The sequence below is a fragment of the Magallana gigas genome, chromosome 8 (assembly GCF_963853765.1).
Source record: "Magallana gigas chromosome 8, xbMagGiga1.1, whole genome shotgun sequence".
NCBI classification, from domain to species: Eukaryota; Metazoa; Mollusca; class Bivalvia; order Ostreida; family Ostreidae; genus Magallana; species Magallana gigas.
The window spans coordinates 26,003,181-26,020,865 of NC_088860.1; the positions used below are offsets into that span (position 1 = coordinate 26,003,181).

The 17,685-nt window shown below is 34.5% G+C and overlaps 2 protein-coding genes across 4 annotated transcripts; one reads left to right on the top strand and one right to left on the bottom strand.

Annotated features, from left to right (window-relative positions):
- The first annotated feature begins 133 nt into the window (after nt 1-133).
- Nucleotides 134-4,869, top strand: LOC117690080 (uncharacterized). Its single transcript, XM_034473103.2, has 3 exons — nt 134-1,880; nt 3,066-3,401; nt 4,476-4,869. The coding sequence occupies exons 1-3, from the start codon at nt 713-715 to the stop codon at nt 4,760-4,762; spliced, it is 1,791 nt and encodes a 596-aa protein (XP_034328994.2). The 5' UTR covers nt 134-712; the 3' UTR covers nt 4,763-4,869.
- A 2,647-nt stretch (nt 4,870-7,516) lies between these two features.
- On the bottom strand, nt 7,517-17,450 carry LOC105318700 (myb-like protein X). Of its 3 annotated transcripts, none has more exons than XM_034473102.2 (12): nt 17,380-17,450; nt 14,602-14,783; nt 14,290-14,424; nt 13,816-13,989; nt 12,529-13,631; nt 11,993-12,108; nt 11,642-11,726; nt 11,408-11,489; nt 11,090-11,160; nt 9,559-9,654; nt 8,955-9,095; nt 7,517-8,485 (listed from the first exon to the last, which is right to left on the bottom strand). In XM_034473102.2, exons 4-12 carry the CDS (start codon nt 13,962-13,964, stop codon nt 8,415-8,417), a joined length of 1,914 nt encoding a protein of 637 aa, XP_034328993.2. In that variant the 5' UTR covers nt 13,965-13,989; nt 14,290-14,424; nt 14,602-14,783; nt 17,380-17,450; the 3' UTR covers nt 7,517-8,414. The 3 variants fall into 3 exon arrangements, with proteins under 3 accessions (XP_034328993.2, XP_034328990.2, XP_034328992.2); XM_034473099.2 differs by having other exon boundaries at nt 11,978-12,108; XM_034473101.2 differs by having other exon boundaries at nt 11,978-12,108; nt 14,602-14,747; nt 17,380-17,447.
- Nucleotides 17,451-17,685: the final 235 nt, after the last annotated feature.

A 17,685-nucleotide genomic window follows, 5' to 3' on the forward strand; every position in this document is an offset into this window, starting at 1 on the left:
TGCCAAAAACAGATGCTCAAAACATAAAAAAATGCAGTGTACGCGATTTTAGCATTTGCATGAAAATTGTGAATGAATAATTAACAGCAGGCGATTTTTAATATCATTCGGAGAAAAAAAAGCCTTCAAGAGACTCTGAGCAGAAAACAATGCAGGGCTGTGAATGAAAAAAAGAACGAAATAAATTATTCAGTAGACAATATTTACTAGATTCGATTTACGCGTAAAATGAGTAAATGTCCGATCGTGTTAAAGCCTGCACTCGCGGTCCCACCTAGTAAATACCCGGATATTGTAAACAAAACTTTAGTCGTGTATATTTATACAGCATGTCATGATCGTACAAGTGTGTGGAGTTTAACTTGAAATTGATCAAATAACAAATGAATGAAGCGAGAAATTTTACTGAATAGTTTAAAAAAGGAGGCCATGCAATGTCTTCACATGGACTATCTGAAGTGTACGTGTTGTTATGGAACACCAAAACCCGTCGCATAGACGATTAAAAATTGGATTAATAATCAACGGATTATTGATCGCCAGACACTGTCGGCTTACACTCGTGTTGTTTTAAAGAGTTTAAAGTCCCGGTTTATTGGCGTATACTATCAAAAAACTGTTCATTTCAGTGGTGGATATTTTAAAAAGTTGTGTATCTTTAGGAGCAAAAACGAAAAAAAAAATAAAATTAAAGGAACGACGAAAGACCATCATGGATTTCTCCAAATTTCGTCAAAGTGGAGATCTTTCCGATCTCACTGTTAACGTGAACGAGCAGATCTTCAAACTTCACAAATTTCCACTCTATGCAAAAAGTGAGTACTTCTGCAAACTTGCACACAGTGCTGATGTGAAGAAGGTTGAGCTTGTGGGCTTTCCTGGAGGGCCCGATATTTTTAGCACGGTAGCCGACTTCTGTTACAACATGAAAGTGGAACTCACCAAAAACAACATAGTGCAGGTTCGTTGCGCGGCAGAGTTCTTGCAGATGAAAGGTGAAGGCAATTTGATTGACATGGCAGATAAGTTCTTCAACGACACTATTACGTCAACAAAAATGAGCAGGTCGACGTCATGTATTGCGTCATTGCTTCTGTTTGCGTCTACTGTTGGAGAATTGGCCAATGTCTCCGGAATCGTCGACGTCTGCTGTGAGGCTCTCATAGAGTGCTGGCTGAAACCACCGACAAAATTCAGTTCACCGACGAACATTTCAAAGCAATCGCTAGATCGGCGAGAGGACAGGACAATCAATGCTTTACTTAGTCTTCCTTTGGACTGGTATTTGAAGCTTGTCATTTCAGCACGTGACCGGGGCGTCCAGTCGTCATTACTTGCGGAGCTCTCCACGTCTTACATCTCAGTTTTGATTGATCGCGATGAATCTGAAGAGAATTCATCGCAAAGCACCGAATCGGGTGAGATCACCTCCAAATCCCCTCGTCCGAAATCGCCAAAGAAAACAGACATTGCTAAAGTTCTTGACAATATTATAACGGTCTTGCCAGAAGAATCTCTGTTCAGTGACGTCATCACGATTGAATGGTTAACGAAGGTAATTCGAGTTGCAACGTCATATAATTGCAAATGTAGAAAACTTCTTGTCAAGGCTGCAGGGGAGTTGCTCTGCAAAATTTCTGCAGAAGAACTGTGTACCATTTCACCATCTCTATTACGAGACATTGTGCAAGAATCGTGCACTTCAGGAAATGGACAAATCGAAAAAGCATGCCGTATTGTCGATACGTACATGTCCGAGATGGTTCGAAAGGGGGTTCTAACAGCTGATACATTCAAACTACTGGCAACGGTAGTGCCAAAGGATGCTCGAAGCAACCATGATCAGATGTACAACATACTGGAATATGTTTTAACAGCAGGTACACATTCAAATAAAAAAAATTATCGTAAAAAAATAAATACAAAGAATTGTTAACCGATTTTAATCGAATAACTGAAATTCAGTTTTTCAAGTCTGCCACGCAAGTAAAAATTCCTCTATACTTCTTCGAAGAAATTCACTTTCGCGTATAATCACACGAATTATGTTTTCGGACCTGGTACGAAAAATATAACATTACGGCACGTTTTACTTAACGTTAGTTGAATTTTGGCATAACATTTTAATAAAAATGGATAATAATAATCGGGTTTGCAAAACGTATAAGTAATTAAATACTTATTGGTACTCTTCTTGAATTTTTGATTAAATAGAAGCAATGCAATTTGTAATAAATTCATGCGGTCCTTACTTGCACAGTGCACTTTGGGTGACTTGTGCCTTTTGTGTTAAACATCTATACTTAACCAACATACAACATGTTTCATTGTTCGTGGAGTGCACATAATCTATAACAAACTAAGTTGGATCAATAAAGAAAGTTGTCCAAGTATTTGCCCGAGGAAGTATTTACTCAAATAGATAAAACAGAATTCCTTGGGGGAAATGGGACACACAAACGTTGATCCTTCTAGCCAAATTTAGAGTCAGATAAACCATATCGATTGAAAACACTTTTAAAGTTGCTTAGTGCATGAAATACAATTTTGACCAGATCCAAATGTTTAAAGTATACTTTAAAAAGATGAAAGAACGAAGTAAAAGAGCTAGTTAATGCAATACTGTAGCTGTTAATTTTAGTCTCTTTCACAGTTCACCTTTGGATGAATTTGTCATTCAAACATCAAAATATTTGTCAAAGCCAACGCCTACCGCAGTCCTAAGCTCTAAGAGACCGTTATTTTTTTTTCTAAACTGTCATTTAAATGAGGTTACAAATAGAAGGAAGACCTGAGATTTAAACTCATAGTACATTGCATTGAAACTGCCTCAGTACATATATAAGTGTTCGTAATATACTTACGTTAGAAATAAGCAATTGTTGATACTTAATGGATTCCGATTTTGATTCCTTTGAACAAAACTAATAATCTCAACTAATTCTTTGGTAAATACGTGTATGGAAATCTGTGGGAGATCGAGATAAAAAATGGAGATAGATTTTGAAATATAAGACTTTGGAGATAGTTTATTAGAAACTCACTGAGAATTATGCATTTTTCAGAACGGGAACATTTAAGCACGGAACAACGCCAGGAACTTATAGAAACCGTGAATTTCACGCTTTTGAACGAAGAGACACTGCAAGGTGCTTTGGCAGCTTCCGTGGTCCCCGCAAACTATGTCGCAAAAGGAGCCATTGCGTTGTGTTCTCGTCTTCGGAGTGACCTGGAGACGGCGCGTGCAACCTTGCAACGCCAAGATGACGAAATCAAGCGCCTGAAAACTGCCGTCAAGCGCGGTAAAAGTCTGGGAACGCCCATTATGACCAGTTCAACGTCTAGTCTACGGGATACGTCGTTCGGAAGCCTTAACGGCGCACGTGACCCGGAACTTGATCGTAAGTACGCATGCACCAATACATCGAAATCAATGAAAAGCATGTACATTCTTATCTATTATTGTATCTTTGTTGCAGTACAATATCTTAAATTTCATTAGCAGTGTATTTGTGCATTGTTAGTTCTATAGAGTAAATAGAGAGTATATATCAGTCCGATAGGATTTACTTCAAGGCGACAGGACCGATTGCAGACTAAGGAACTGAACTTGTGAACTAGACTTGTTTCTGATATAAATTAGCGACCTACGTCAGAAAACAAGTTAGACCCCCAAGTATTAGCTGTCAAAGAGAACAAAATGAGCTCTACTGACAGTTTATAAACTGCTTAAAATAGGCACCCATAATTCATTATTCAGCAGGTTTTAAGCTATTCGATCAGGGGACTTTTAACAGCTTAAACAATTACAGTCATATTGTTTGCGACCTAAATCCAATTACAGGAGTCTATGTGACTTGACTGAATTGAATGGGAATAAGTCAATCTTTCCCACGGAGACCACATGACACCTCTTTAACATGGTGACAAAAGAAAATCAGGACTTCGATTCCAATATAATGCTATATAATAGCTTTTTTCAAGTGATTTAACAAAGTATATACTTTTGTGTTCCCAACATTTAACTTTAAACGCCAATTCAAAATATATTTGTTTACATGTATATTTGAGTATTTCTGGCTTGTATTCATGTACATGTATATGTTAAACTGTTTCAAAAATTAAGTTTATCTTTTGAACGTCCTCTTGACCCTTAGGTTATCAAAACTAGTTTGATGTTTAACTTCTGTATTTCTTCTCGACTCTTACTACATGCTAGCTTTTGCAATTGCTCTCGATTCCCTAAGAGTAATTGGAAATAAAATACGATTAATTTACTTTTGCATTTTACTTTTGAGTCGACTATTTCAGAGTTATTAGAAATGAAGTATCATTTTACTTATGCATTTCCTCTTGACTCTTTCGGAGCTATTAGAACTATAGTTTAAGTATTGCATCACCTTACTCTTTTAGAGCTATTAGAACTACATGTGACGTTACCGTTTAACTTTTGCACTTCGGTTCCACTTTTACAGAGTTACTGGAACTACCAACCAAAGATCAAAGTAATGATGCGAACGCCCCGTACACCACGAGCGAGGTACTGTCAGCGGTCCGGAACAAGTTAGCCCATACCGCTTCCAGTTCCTCCCCTTACAACACCTTCCGGCCCCTGTCTCAGGAGCACGACATCAGTTATGAAGAGGAGTTGGAGTATAAACACGACCGGGCCTTCAGACCGCTGGATAATGCACGGACAAAGGTCAAACCAATGTATGGGCCGACTTATAGGACTTACTCGGCCTACAGCCATCGTTATTAATAAGGAGGCGCGGATTCAGTGTTTTTATAGACAATGAGTGTAGTGAATTGTAGTCAGTTGTACAAGAGCAGTCTGAACTATAGCAAAATTCAACTTCATAGAATTTTTTTTTAAAAAATCAAACTTTCAATGACAAAGAAAAAGGGAATACAGATTGAATCGCCTGCAAGATGAACTGATTTTAAGCTTAAGTTACCATATTATGGGACAAGATACATGCATTTTCATTTCATAAATGTCTGAACTGGACAAGAAATGACCATCTCATGCAAAGCCAAAGGACGCGAATCAAATGATTCAAAGAAAAACAGAATGTGGTACAGAATCATATTATTGAATAAATTTATATACTTTTTTTATACAGCGGAATCTACATGTATAAAATTTGTTTTTTGTTTAAAACTATGACTTCGAGGTTTAAAAGTTCATCTTATATCCTAATGTTCACAACCCCCCCCCCCCAAAAAAAAAAACCATTTTAAGCAGCCTTTTATGGTTTGACAGTTTAAAGTCTGCCATCAGCTATCATTCTGTATCTTGATTTAAGCAAAGAATTCCCATTCATAATTATGACAATGAGTTGACAGCATAAGTTTAAAGCCACTGATCGAGAATCAGAATGTCTGCCGATGATAAGAACGAAAATTGTACACAAAAAAATACAATTCTTCTCAATGAACCATTTTGGTTAAACTAAATTTGGGTTTGTTTTTTTGTTTGTATTTGTTTTTAAGCATGCATCTAACAAAACAAGAGGCCCATGGGCCACATCGCTCACCTGAGGAACAATAGATATGATAAAATCAGCTTAATCAAACTATCTGGACAATGTATAATAATACATGTAGATCCTGTATAAATAAAATCCATTTTTCCCCTAGATATTCTTATGTTTATAATCATTAGTCCCTTTCCTAACAGGATGATTTTATAGTCATATCATATGTTGAGTACTGCAGTTCTCAAAAAGATCCTTAACAATAGTTTATATATGGGATATAAACCTACATCAAACTCTGAACCTTCTTGTGAGGCCAAAGAATTGTCCTGGGGCCAAAGTCTTAACAATTATAAAGAATCATCTGGCTGATTAGTTTCTGAGAAGATTTTAAAAGATTTACCCTATATATTCCTTTGTTAAACTTTGACCCCCCCCCCCCATTGTGGCCCAAACCTACCCCTGGGGATCATGATTTTCACAACTTTGAATCTACACTACCTGAGGATGCTTCCACACAAGTTTTAGCTTTCCTGGCTGATTAGTTTCTTAGAGGAAGATTTTTAAAGATTTACTCTATATATTCCTATGTAAAACTTCGATCCCCCATTGTGGCCCCACCCTACCCCCGGGGGTCATGATTTTCACAACTTTGAATCTACACTACCTGAGAATGCTTCCACACAAGTTTCAGCTTTGCTGGCTGATTAGTTTCTGAGAAGAAGATTTTTAAAGATTTACTCTGTATATTCCAATGTAAAATTTCGACCCCCCATTGTGGCCCAAACCTACCCCCAGGGGTCATGATTTTCACAACTTTGAATCTACACTACCTGAGGATGCTTCCACACAAGTTTCAGCTTTCCTGGCTGATTAGTTTCTGAGAAGAAGATTTTTAAAGATTTACTCTATATATTCCTATGTAAAACTTCGATCCCCCATTGTGGTCCTTAATTTTCACAACTTTGAATCCCCTAAGGCTAAGGATGCTTTGTGCCAAGTTTGGTTGAAATTGGCCCAGTAGTTCTTGAGAAGATTTTGAAAATGTGAAAAGTTTACAGACAGACGGACAACAAAATGTGATCAGAATGGCTCACTTGAGCTCTCAGCTCAGGTGAGCTAAAAATGTTTACTTACGCTTGAAATCCCATTAAAAAAATCAGATTTTAGAATAAGGTATCAGATTTATTTGAACAATAAAATGCTTTCTTTTGGTGATTCATGCGGGATATGAAGGTGGCGACATTGCAGAAAAAATACATAACCCGCGTTATTGGGTTATGTAATTTTTTTCTGCAATAAACGCTACCTTTATAACCCGAATGAATCATCAAAGAAATCATTTTCTTGTTTATATTTACTCCATTATTTTAACAAATTAATAAATTGAGTGTAAAAAGTAAGTAAAATTCACTAAATTACTGTTAATGTACATCAGTACGTAAGGTAAAAGAAAAAGCCAAAACGTATTCTATAGGATTTTGAGTCCGACATCATAATTATTTCGTGCAGTCCTGTGATCTTTATTACATTTCGACCAATCAACAAACGGGGCTTGTAGATTTCAGTCTGGCTGTTCTATAGAACAAGTTTTCGTAAGAAATAGAGGGAATTATACTTGGTTTATGTTAATATTTAAACAATAAAATGATTTCTTTCATGATTCATTCAGGATATGAAGATGGCGATTGCAGAAAAATACATCACCAGCGTTAGGGGGGTATGTAAAAATTTTTCTGCAATGATCGCTACCTTCATAACCCGAATGAATCATCAAAGAAAGCATTTTAAAATTATGGTTTATGTTAACATCTTTCTTTTAACTAATTGATACATTGATTATGAAAAGTTAGTAATAAAATTTCACTAAATTACTGTTACTGTAATATATAATATATACTTATATGTTTATATTACTAACTGCTTTTATAAGTTCTAGAGCTTATAAAGTTGTTAATTTCAAAAACAATCCTGGTTTTTAAATATAGGTGAAAAAAAATTTCATTATGGCATAAATAATAAGCTTTAAAAAATGATAAATCACAAAAAAATTTATTCTACAAATTCTCTTACATTCAATTTTAAAAATATAGATTTTCATTTTTCTACCACACCTTTCACTTAACACATTTAAATAATTATATATTCTTACAAAGCTATTCATACTTTCACAACAAGATTTAGGAGACACTGTCATTTCATTCATATAAAGAAAACATGTAATCTCAAAAGAGTTTATAAGTACAATGTATTTCCCCCAAAAATGGCCATACTAAAAATCTATTTTTTCCTTCAAAAAATAAGTCTGACACTGAAAACTGAAAAATTATTCAGCACCATTGTGACAATTCCTATTAAAATTACTATGATAACAAATAAATACAAGCACTTCAACATGTGTATAATGGAACAACACAGCAGTTTTACTGCAAAGATTGCTTTAAAAATTAGCTAGGTTATATGAATTCAAACACATAATACATTAATTCATAACAATAAAAGGCCAAATTATCAATGATCCCTATAACAAAACATTGTTATTAATTTTTTGAGCATATACAGTTAGAGACATGTGTAATTTTATTGCATACTATTTCCTTCCTAAATGTATCATTGCGGTTCTTCATCATTTCCTTACAAAATGAAGCTGAAGCTTTCCTGATAAAGACATATACAATGTATACACACACAATATTTTTCACTTCATCATTATAATCATATTATGAGGGTTTTATCAGTTTATCTCCAAACTGCATAGCGACAACTTACCCTGACCTGAGAACACAACGCATGCATCGTCCTAATGTAATAACTTAATTAAAAACTGATTGGGAGTTCAACTTTCACTTTCAAATTAGTTCAGTCACCTTCTTATAAACTTTTTACGATTTACTCCGTTCAGATGTTCTGATACCAATATCCATGTGACTATGGTCAAGAGCTGTTGGAGGCTACTGTTCCCTCCCAGATATCTTCTCTCTGCTTTCTGTCATTTCGTTTCTTCTCTGTTCAATAAAAAGACACTCTCCATAACTAATTGAGCTTTCATATTTGAATACTATGAAACCAGAATCTTGAATATTATCGATATGTCTAAGCGATCTGGAGGTCCAAACCACCTATTTCCTTATATTTTACCTTCATACAGCAAATGAAGAAAATTTTTCGGGGAAAGGGGGTCATATTTTTGATAATTTTATACTGTAAATTAAAGAAATTTGAATCTTGACCCCCTTCAAGATCCGCACAAGTGCATGTATCTCAAATAATCTGATATCTCAAAGATTTTTTCTCAGTCCCATTTTGTTAAAGATAATGTTTCAGTAAAAGATACACATCATAAATGGTGAGGTATTTGTAGACATGTAGTATTATTCATGCCTACAAAATTAATATAATTCATATGTAATCAATGGCGAGATCAACGATCTTAAACTTATAAATTGAAATGAAATGGGTAATCCTTCAACATACCTTTTGCTTCTTTAAGTTTCTGTCTCTCCATCTCACGCTGCTCTTTGGAAATTTTGGGGGCAATCCCCAGGGCCCCAGTCACAAGTCGACGTGCTGTCATTGCAGTGGTCTCGGGGCGAGGCTTGTAAGGCTGGAGAAACTCTGCAATGTCCATATAGACACAGGTCTTATCGCTTTTATACTTTCATGTATTACAAATCTTATTATGACAGAATCACCAGAAGAAATACATAAAGTACTCTCAAGGAGGAGAAAACTATCACTGATCCAACATTTTGTTCATCACAAGAATTCAGATGTCAATAAATAATAATTTCACACTGTTTTGGAGTCCTGAAGGTACATGTATATTTACTTCAAAGTCAACCAGTCTACAGGTCAACTGCGATTAATTGAAATTGTAAAAAGTATTCTTTTGATATTATTCCTAACCAAGCAATATTAAAAATATATTGATCAGTCAATATTTTTTTGGACTGGGTAACATCTCACTGATGACCCCTTGTGAATTGTTGTATATTATAATGAGAATACATGGTGTATATCACTAAAGCTATAGATATAACATATAAACCTAATTACCCGATCTACCCCCCTTACTCACCTACACACCGCCTCGCTTTAGCCTTACAGGCCTTGCTTGCCTCGGAGAGTGGCCCGACCTTACACATAGGATGGGCGGTCTTCAAGGCATCCTGAGCTGCAATTCATAAATACAAATGACATTTTAATAAAACAATTTCAAGCACACATAAGCTCATAGTTAAATTACATTTACTTAGTAGAGTAAAACACGGTTATAGCGAACATGCTTATAGTGAATTGATGCTTACAGCGAAGTGATTTTTATTGCCTGTGACTTTATTTCAAGTTGTAAACTTAACGGATATAACGAAATATGCTTATAACGAAGTAAAATTTGCCGTTCCTGGGACTTCGTTATAAGCATGTTTTACTATACACAATAAACTATTGAGTGAAATAAAAAAAATTCATGTAATTGACATGATTGATAAGTAACACAATACTTTTAAATTGAGAAATTTGGCAGTCGAAGGACTATATATGGTTTGAGCCTGAAATGGCCCCCTTAAATGAACGTAATCATTTTACTGTTATTCTTTGTTTTCTTTGTACATATATACATTTGAAGTTTTTTCATAACTTTCATTTTGATTAAAGTGCCCACAATTTAAAAATATGACATCATAAAGTTCACTTTTTACTGCCTTTTTCACATTTTTAGCATAAAACAGCTTAAACATTGAGCGATTGCTTAAACAACCAAAATATTTTTACCAAAGATGTATCTATCCAGTACTTATAAGTGAAAAAAGTTTGTTCTTGTTCAAAGAGTTGCTCTATATTTCCCATTCGAAAAAAAGATTTGAAAAATGTCAAATTTTCACTGATTTTGATTGATTTATAAAAATAGCGTAACTTCTGACGTCATATACTAGCTGCCAATGAGCGCAAAAAAATGAAATATATAGGCCAAAAATATATTTCATATCAACTCTTCTGAAAAATAACAAAACAATTTAATGTATCTGAAACACTTTAAAAAATTGCAAATTATGGGGCCAAAATTGACTAATATCATATATAGTGACCCTGTCCTTTGTAAAATTTTGGAAGATACTTCTACATTTTGTAGTGAGGTTTAAGGTACTATGGGATTTCTTCATGTTCAGAAAAAAACTATCAGTTTAGTTTTCTTATTCTTTGGTCTATTGTATATGTGTATTTAAAGCAAATTTTGGACAATTTAAGGTACCTCACTACACCCAGACTTATACTTTTTAAGACACTACGTCACAAGATGGCGATTTGAACGTTTTGTCAAACTGTTTATATCGTTCGACAGGGTTGTATAACGTCGTAGCTCAGTGGTTAGTGTATTGGGCTTCTGAACCGCAGACAATGAGTTCAAATCCGCCTGGAGCTTTTGTTAATGTTTACTAAATTAAATTTTCGAAAATGTAATTTTTCATCCAAAATTGCACATTTTTTTTGGCCTATTTGACTGAAATACTTCTTACTTATACATTATGATATCTATCTTAATAAAGTAATTTTCTGCTGATTTGAGAAAATATTTCAAGGTGTAGTGAGCCACCTTAACACATACTAACCTGCTACAACACTGGAGAAGACACCCAGAGCATGCGTGTCATCCACCCATTTGATATCAAAGCCTTTATTCCTACAAAGCACAGAAAAAAAAATATTGCTGTTAACTTCTGTGAGAGTTTCAAAAAGAGGAGATAACCCCTTCAAAGTCGTTTGGATTGTAACTGCGATGGTAAGATTTACGGTAAGGTTTTGGACTTGCACTGACTTTTTAATTTTAAAAATTGCACTTAATTCACAGACACGTCAGTGAATATTTTTAATCATTATAAGAAAGCTGTAAAAATCTGACAGTTATATATTAATTACATATCGCTTACTTAAACTGGGAAAAGACGGAAAGCAGATCCTCTGTTTTGAATTCGGTAGGAAAGTCGTAGATTTCTATAACATGGTTCATATCTAAAACAAAGAAAAGCAATCCCATATATTTCTTTTTTCATCATAATTATATGAAACAGCAAAATTAACCAAGAACATACCATAAATCAAGAATTTTTTTTTTTTTTAGAAATGCTTTAAACAGGACTAACTAAAGGCTTATATTTACCAACCATCATAGTCTGGCTCTTTTGGTTTAAAGTCCAAATAATCTATGGTGGCTTTCTCAATCTTGACTTTTCCTACAGTCTTTGTTAACTAAAAAACAAAAACACAACTTGATCATTAACAAATCAAAGTAATACATTCAAGAACCTCAAAGTGCAACACTGTAATGAAACATTAAAATTAAATTCTGAATTTCTCTGATTTTATATACTCCCAGTACATGATATATCTTAAAAGTTCTTCTTTATGCTAAATAGTCACTCAGCATCTAACCATGAAAATAGATAAAACAATGCAATGCTTTAAGTTTTGATAAGGTACTGTTACTCAGAAGCTAGTACCTGAGAGACACAAACCTCATCCATGGCGGAGGGGTCCAGACATTCACCATCATCATCAAACATCTTGTCCCAGTCATCATCCTCCTCTTCTCCATCTTCTTTATCACAGTCATCTCCCTTCGACACACTTTCTGCAATATAAAAAGAAATTCTTTTCTTAAATACTATTCTTATTTTGTAAACACAAATTAAAAAAATGTGTTTCCTCCATAATCTGGTATGGGTAATGTATATCTGAGATGAGCCTTCTATTGTATAACTCTCACAGCATTATATACAATGAAGAGCACTGTTGTACGCTCTGAAGTTAAATATTTCAATGTTTTTGTACAGGTTATTACATTACACACTGAATATTCTGATCTACCATACTAGTAAATTAATTGAATTAGTTGTACTTTTAGAACCAAGAAAGTCTATAGAGTCTTGAATGCTATATGTATATGTTGATTATCGCCAATTATACATATATTTATTAAACATAAATGTTCAAAACTGGAAGCCTCATGGAAATAAAAACTTTTTATTTTGGCCTTGTTTGGAATCTATACCTTTTTCTTGTTTCTCCTCGTGAACTGTTTCCACTTTGGTCTCCACTTTTTTCTCAACCTTATCCTCTTGCAGCTCATGCATATTCATCATGTCGAACACAGTGATATTTGATCTGGTGGACTTTTTCTTCCCTTTCTTTTCCAGAGCAGGAGTTTCCTCTTCCGCTTTTCCTTCATTCAAAACTTTACTCTTCTTTTTCTTTTTTAGTTTGATCTTTTTAACCTCTGATTTCGATTCACTGGGTTGATCTGTCTGTACTTTCACTTCTGTTTTCAGTTCACTGTGATTGTTCTTTGATTCTTTTGATGCATCATCCTCATTGCCTTCTTCTATATCATCATCCCAGTTTAATGGGGTATCATCCTCATCTTCCTGCTTTGTGTCTTGAGGTCCAGTTTCCATTGTCTCACCTGCTTCTTTCCTTTCACCACTTGAGCTTATCCTTTCACTTTCATTTAAGATTCCTACTTTCTCTTTCGATGCTTCTTCAACTGAAACACTTTTATCCTGGTCCACACAGTCATTATTTACAACATCCCCTTCACCGACCTCCATACCTTCTTCCATCTTCTCCTCCTCTTTATCACAGATATATTCATTTACAGTTTGTTCGTCAACTCTTTCTACACGGTCATTTGTAATATTCCTTGCTTCATCCATATCCTTATGATCCACAATTTCAGATTTTCCCTCTTTTCCGTTTCCTGAAGTTAGTTGTTCTTTTCTATCTTTTTCGGCTCCTTCTGACAGTTTCTGCTCCAAGGACTCAGCAGGTTTGGTAGACACAGCACTGCAGTCTTCAAACTGCTGAGATCTACATGTACCACCACCAGTTTCTGGGCTCTCCTCCTCCCCCTGTGTCCTCCTCCCAGGTGGAATATAAACTTCGTTCTTGGTTCTCTTTTTAGCATTTCTCGACAGGCGTTGTTCATTCGTAGTTTCGGTACAAATTTTATTGCTTTCATCTTTTGTTATGGGTGAGGAGTTGTCTCCCATGTCTACAGGTTCAGCATGCTCCACCCTTGTTTCTTCTTCCTGTTGGTTCAGGAGGCGTCGTCCCCTTGGTACATAACGCTGTACCTCCGGCTTTTTCTGTCTTTGCCTATAAAGTCATTAACAGTTGGCTTTTATAATTGCTGTAAAAGCATAACTACTCAATGAAAACATAATTCAACTATTTTTAAATTAATGCTAACATGTACATACACATTATGTCAAAGTAGATGCATTACTAGTACTTTCGTTTCCCATTAAGTTCTCTTCGAGAACTCAATTACATAATTTACCTATTTACTCCAGCTGGAGAAACATTTTTGCTTCCCTTATGACTGTCGTCGCCCATTCCCTCGTTACCCCCGCCATTGTTGCTTGCACTTTGACCCCCAGCACGACCTCTGCCCCTTCCCCTGGATGATTGAGGTCTAGGGGCAGACATGAACCACGGTTCCTCTTGGTCTATCCTGAAGTTGAGGCAAGCAATTTCAGATTTTAGTCATTTTGAATTACTGGGACTTGTTTGTCACATTGTCTAATGCATTTGAATGTAGAAATATTCTTGAAGTTATACTTGAAACTACTTTAATTTATTTCAGTGCATCTTCACAAATCATCTTTTTTTTTTTGAGATAAATCACAGGCACCTGATATTTCAAAATATTTTCTACTTCTTTTCATAAATTATTAAAGCGAGGTGAATATATATTCATAAGAGAGAATTTTGAGTTGTCAGGTGCCCATGTTTTTCATGTATAGACGCTTGCCTCTTAACTTTGGTCACAACTGTCCTGCGGTTGGGGTCTTGTCCAATAGAGAAACTGTGTAGTTCAGGGAAATCCTCGACAACTTTGTGAATCAGGAATCTGTGATAACTATTGACTACTGGGAATAACAGCACTCTAGAATAGGAATTTAAGAATTGTACAAGTATTTCATTTGATCAAAATGAGCAGGATAAAGGCACAATTATTCAAACATTACTAGATGTTGAACAACTGTTTTTAAAAGTGTTAAAGAGGAAAATTTGGCAATTCAAGAACATGTTCTTATTAACAAAATGATTTAGAATAACTTACATTTTCTTTGAATCTGGTGTCCTTTCAGAGAATTCTTTGAGTTTTAATGACAGCTTTTGCACTAATTCCTGATCACTTGATGTCAAATAACGATCTTGGAAAATGGAATCCAGTCTTTCTTGTGTAATTAGGAAAATCTATTGGTCCTGAACAGAAGAGTATAACCTTGTGTTTTGATCTTGCTACATGTAAAAAAAAAAAAACGCTCAAAAATTTCTTTTAAGAGTCAACATTATATTAACAAAATAGATTAATAAACCTTTACAATGTAAATGTTCATAATTAACTTTTTGCCTGATAAGAACTTCTGTAAGATATTTGCTATTAACCAATATGGTATATATCCAATATTCAAATCTTAATTTAATCAAATCAATTGATATTGTTAAAGAAGTTGGAAGTAATCACCCACATGGGATAAACAGCCCATTCAGGATATAAATATGTTATACTGTAAATTCCTTATATTACGCGAGTACTTAATTCTGCGTCCCCGCTGGTTTGTGTCAAATCGCGAGAATTTAAAATCGCGAACGTGGAACTTTTCTCCTTATTTCTCATAGTTTTCAACTCTCAGAAAATAATGGCGAGATTTTAAAATCCGGGAAGGATGCTTCTCGCGATTTTACGCGGATATTAATTCCCCGCGTTTAATTAGGAATTTACAGTACCACAAATCAGTAATACATGTAATTTTAAGTGCAAAATCATTTAATGTGGAAAAAAGAGTTAGGGCCCTGAACCATTAAACTTTTCAGAGTTTGAAATGAATCTGAAAAACTATACACTAAATGGGACCACTATTGGTAATAAAGTTCTCTGGTAAATTTTACAGGTATTTCCCAAGAAGTTTTGAATATATAGGCTGTCTTAAGTTACCATTTCCCTCGTTTTTCCTTCGTTTTGATAATTTCAAATAAAATACACAGACTAGTCAAAGTTGTACATTGAAATTTATCAAAGGGAAACAATCCAAGTTTTTTTTTTTTTTATTGACACCTCATTTCTCTTTATTCCAGAGAAATTCACAGTAACAAAAAATCATCTTTTTGTTTTTTTTTAAAAAAAGATGTGTACTGGGAAAATCTGATATTTTTTTCCTCTTTGGAAGTCACAGAAAACACAATTATTCTACTCAGTCACCCATCATCTGGACACTTTTAAGTCTTTATGTCTTACACAATGCAAAATTCCTGTAGACTTTGTAAATTTTAACTGTGTAATGAAACCTGACCAGCTAAAGCTATTTGCTGCATAACTCTTAGGTAAGAGTCGCCGTGTGCATAGAATTTTCAAGAAAACTTGGTCAACTGAGGGATGAGCTTTGATGGAAGAATAAGAAGAAAAAAGGTTCAATTTAAAGACATTAATCTCTCGAACAGTAGAGTTAAACAGATCCAGTACAATCACTATAGCTACATGTACATACATGTAGCTTAAATTACCTATAAACATATAAGTAGCTTTATTTACCTACCTGAAGTAGGTAAATTAGTTAGTAAGTCATACTTTTTTCATAAATACGCATCTGTACAAAAAATTGCGCATAAACAGCAATAAATTTCAACAATGAACTAATCTGAAAACAATTCAAGAAAAATTCAGTGTTGAAAATATTGCAGTTAATTTGTTTTCAAGCTTGAGGCTTTATGTATAACGTACTGTTTACCAAATAATGTGGTACCAAACAACTACTGAATCACACTTTTCCATGCCTCATCACAAACAATGTGTCATGCATCTACTCAACAGCAGCTCAAGCAATAGAAATGCATGTGTTGCTTAAAAAACTGCTCAAAAATAGCGATGATTTAACTATTCTTGCTTTTGGTTGGTTTTTTTTTAAATACAGGTTTCCTTGTGACTTTTTGTCTGTTTTACACAAAAGCCAAATTGCATAAATGTTGCTAAATAATCCATCTTCAGGCAGGTAAATCACAGGAGTCAGCAATCTTATCAATAAATAGTAACTATACTCTGTCCCAAGATATTTTGGATTCACGTTTGGATTAATTGTTTGATATTTATAAATACCTCAGGATTCAAACGATGTTCATTCAAAAGTATGAAAAATTTCCAAGATTTCTCAGTCAAAACGCCCCTGTTAGCTTATCAGGTTTCAATACAATGCTAAAAAATGTTATGTCTACGGAGATTTTGTATTGCAGCAAGCCCGGATGATAACGTTGAAATATTGCGCGATGTATTCCGAGTGTATTCCGAATGGACAAAAATGTAAACATTCCCCATTATAAATCTCCGTAAGGAATCTGTTTTCGTTCCTGTGAATTTTTCCGAGTGAAAGATGATAATGTGTCAATGAAATTATCTTGGAAAATATCCCTTTCAACTATTTCAATTGCACTTCTTTCACAGGTAAGTGTATTTTTATTAAAAATCGTCCAAATGTGCAGCATAAATATCTTGGGACAGACTATAGAGTCAAAATAACTAAAAACCCAGCCAAAACGAAGTGAGCGAAGCGAAGCTCATGGCTGGGTTTTTACATATATTTTGACTCTAGTTATTATTTATGATTAGATTGCCGACTCCTGTGGGTAAATATAGCTGTGTAGGTCTGTAGGAAAATCAAGCTACGTAGCCTGATCTACACTGATACTGGACCTGATATAAAAAAGAAATATTTGTTTGCAGCCCTGTGATAGGATAGAAACAGTAAAGTTGGGTCTATTTCATTCAAATTGTCCATCAAAGAGTTCTACACGTATCATTTCACATTCAATAATTGATTCAAAGTCGTGCTAAGAATTAAAATACCTAAGAAATCCACAAAATTTAACAGTCACTGTGGCTCAAAACTACAGATTCAAAACATCCGGTAAAATTATATTAGGAAATATAAAAGGGGGAAACAATTTTTCCGGAAATTTTAAAACGTACACTATTTCTTATATAAAATCATGTACATTTTTACTACTATCTTTCATTTCATACCATTAGCTTTCAATTGTTTTACGCGATTTTTTTTAATATAAGAAAATTACAAAAAAACGAACAAACAAACAGCCAAAAACAAAAACAAAAACTACCCCCCCCCCCCGAAAAAAAAAATTCCCTGTTTTA

Excerpts from the sequence above, each read along its gene's own strand:
- LOC105318700 (XM_034473099.2), bottom strand. The coding sequence starts at position 13,964 with ATGTCTGCCCCTAGACCTCAATCATCCAGGGGAAGGGGCAGAGGTCGT. Across the intron at positions 12,109-12,528 it reads CGAGGAGAAACAAGAAAAAG|AAAGTGTGTCGAAGGGAGAT; the intron begins GTATAGATTCCA and ends TTTATATTGCAG. Across the intron at positions 9,655-11,089 it reads CTTCTCCAGTGTTGTAGCAG|CTCAGGATGCCTTGAAGACC; the intron begins GTTAGTATGTGT and ends TATGAATTGCAG.
- LOC117690080 (XM_034473103.2), top strand. The coding sequence starts at position 713 with ATGGATTTCTCCAAATTTCGTCAAAGTGGAGATCTTTCCGATCTCACT. Across the intron at positions 1,881-3,065 it reads GGAATATGTTTTAACAGCAG|AACGGGAACATTTAAGCACG; the intron begins GTACACATTCAA and ends TGCATTTTTCAG. Across the intron at positions 3,402-4,475 it reads ACGTGACCCGGAACTTGATC|AGTTACTGGAACTACCAACC; the intron begins GTAAGTACGCAT and ends CCACTTTTACAG.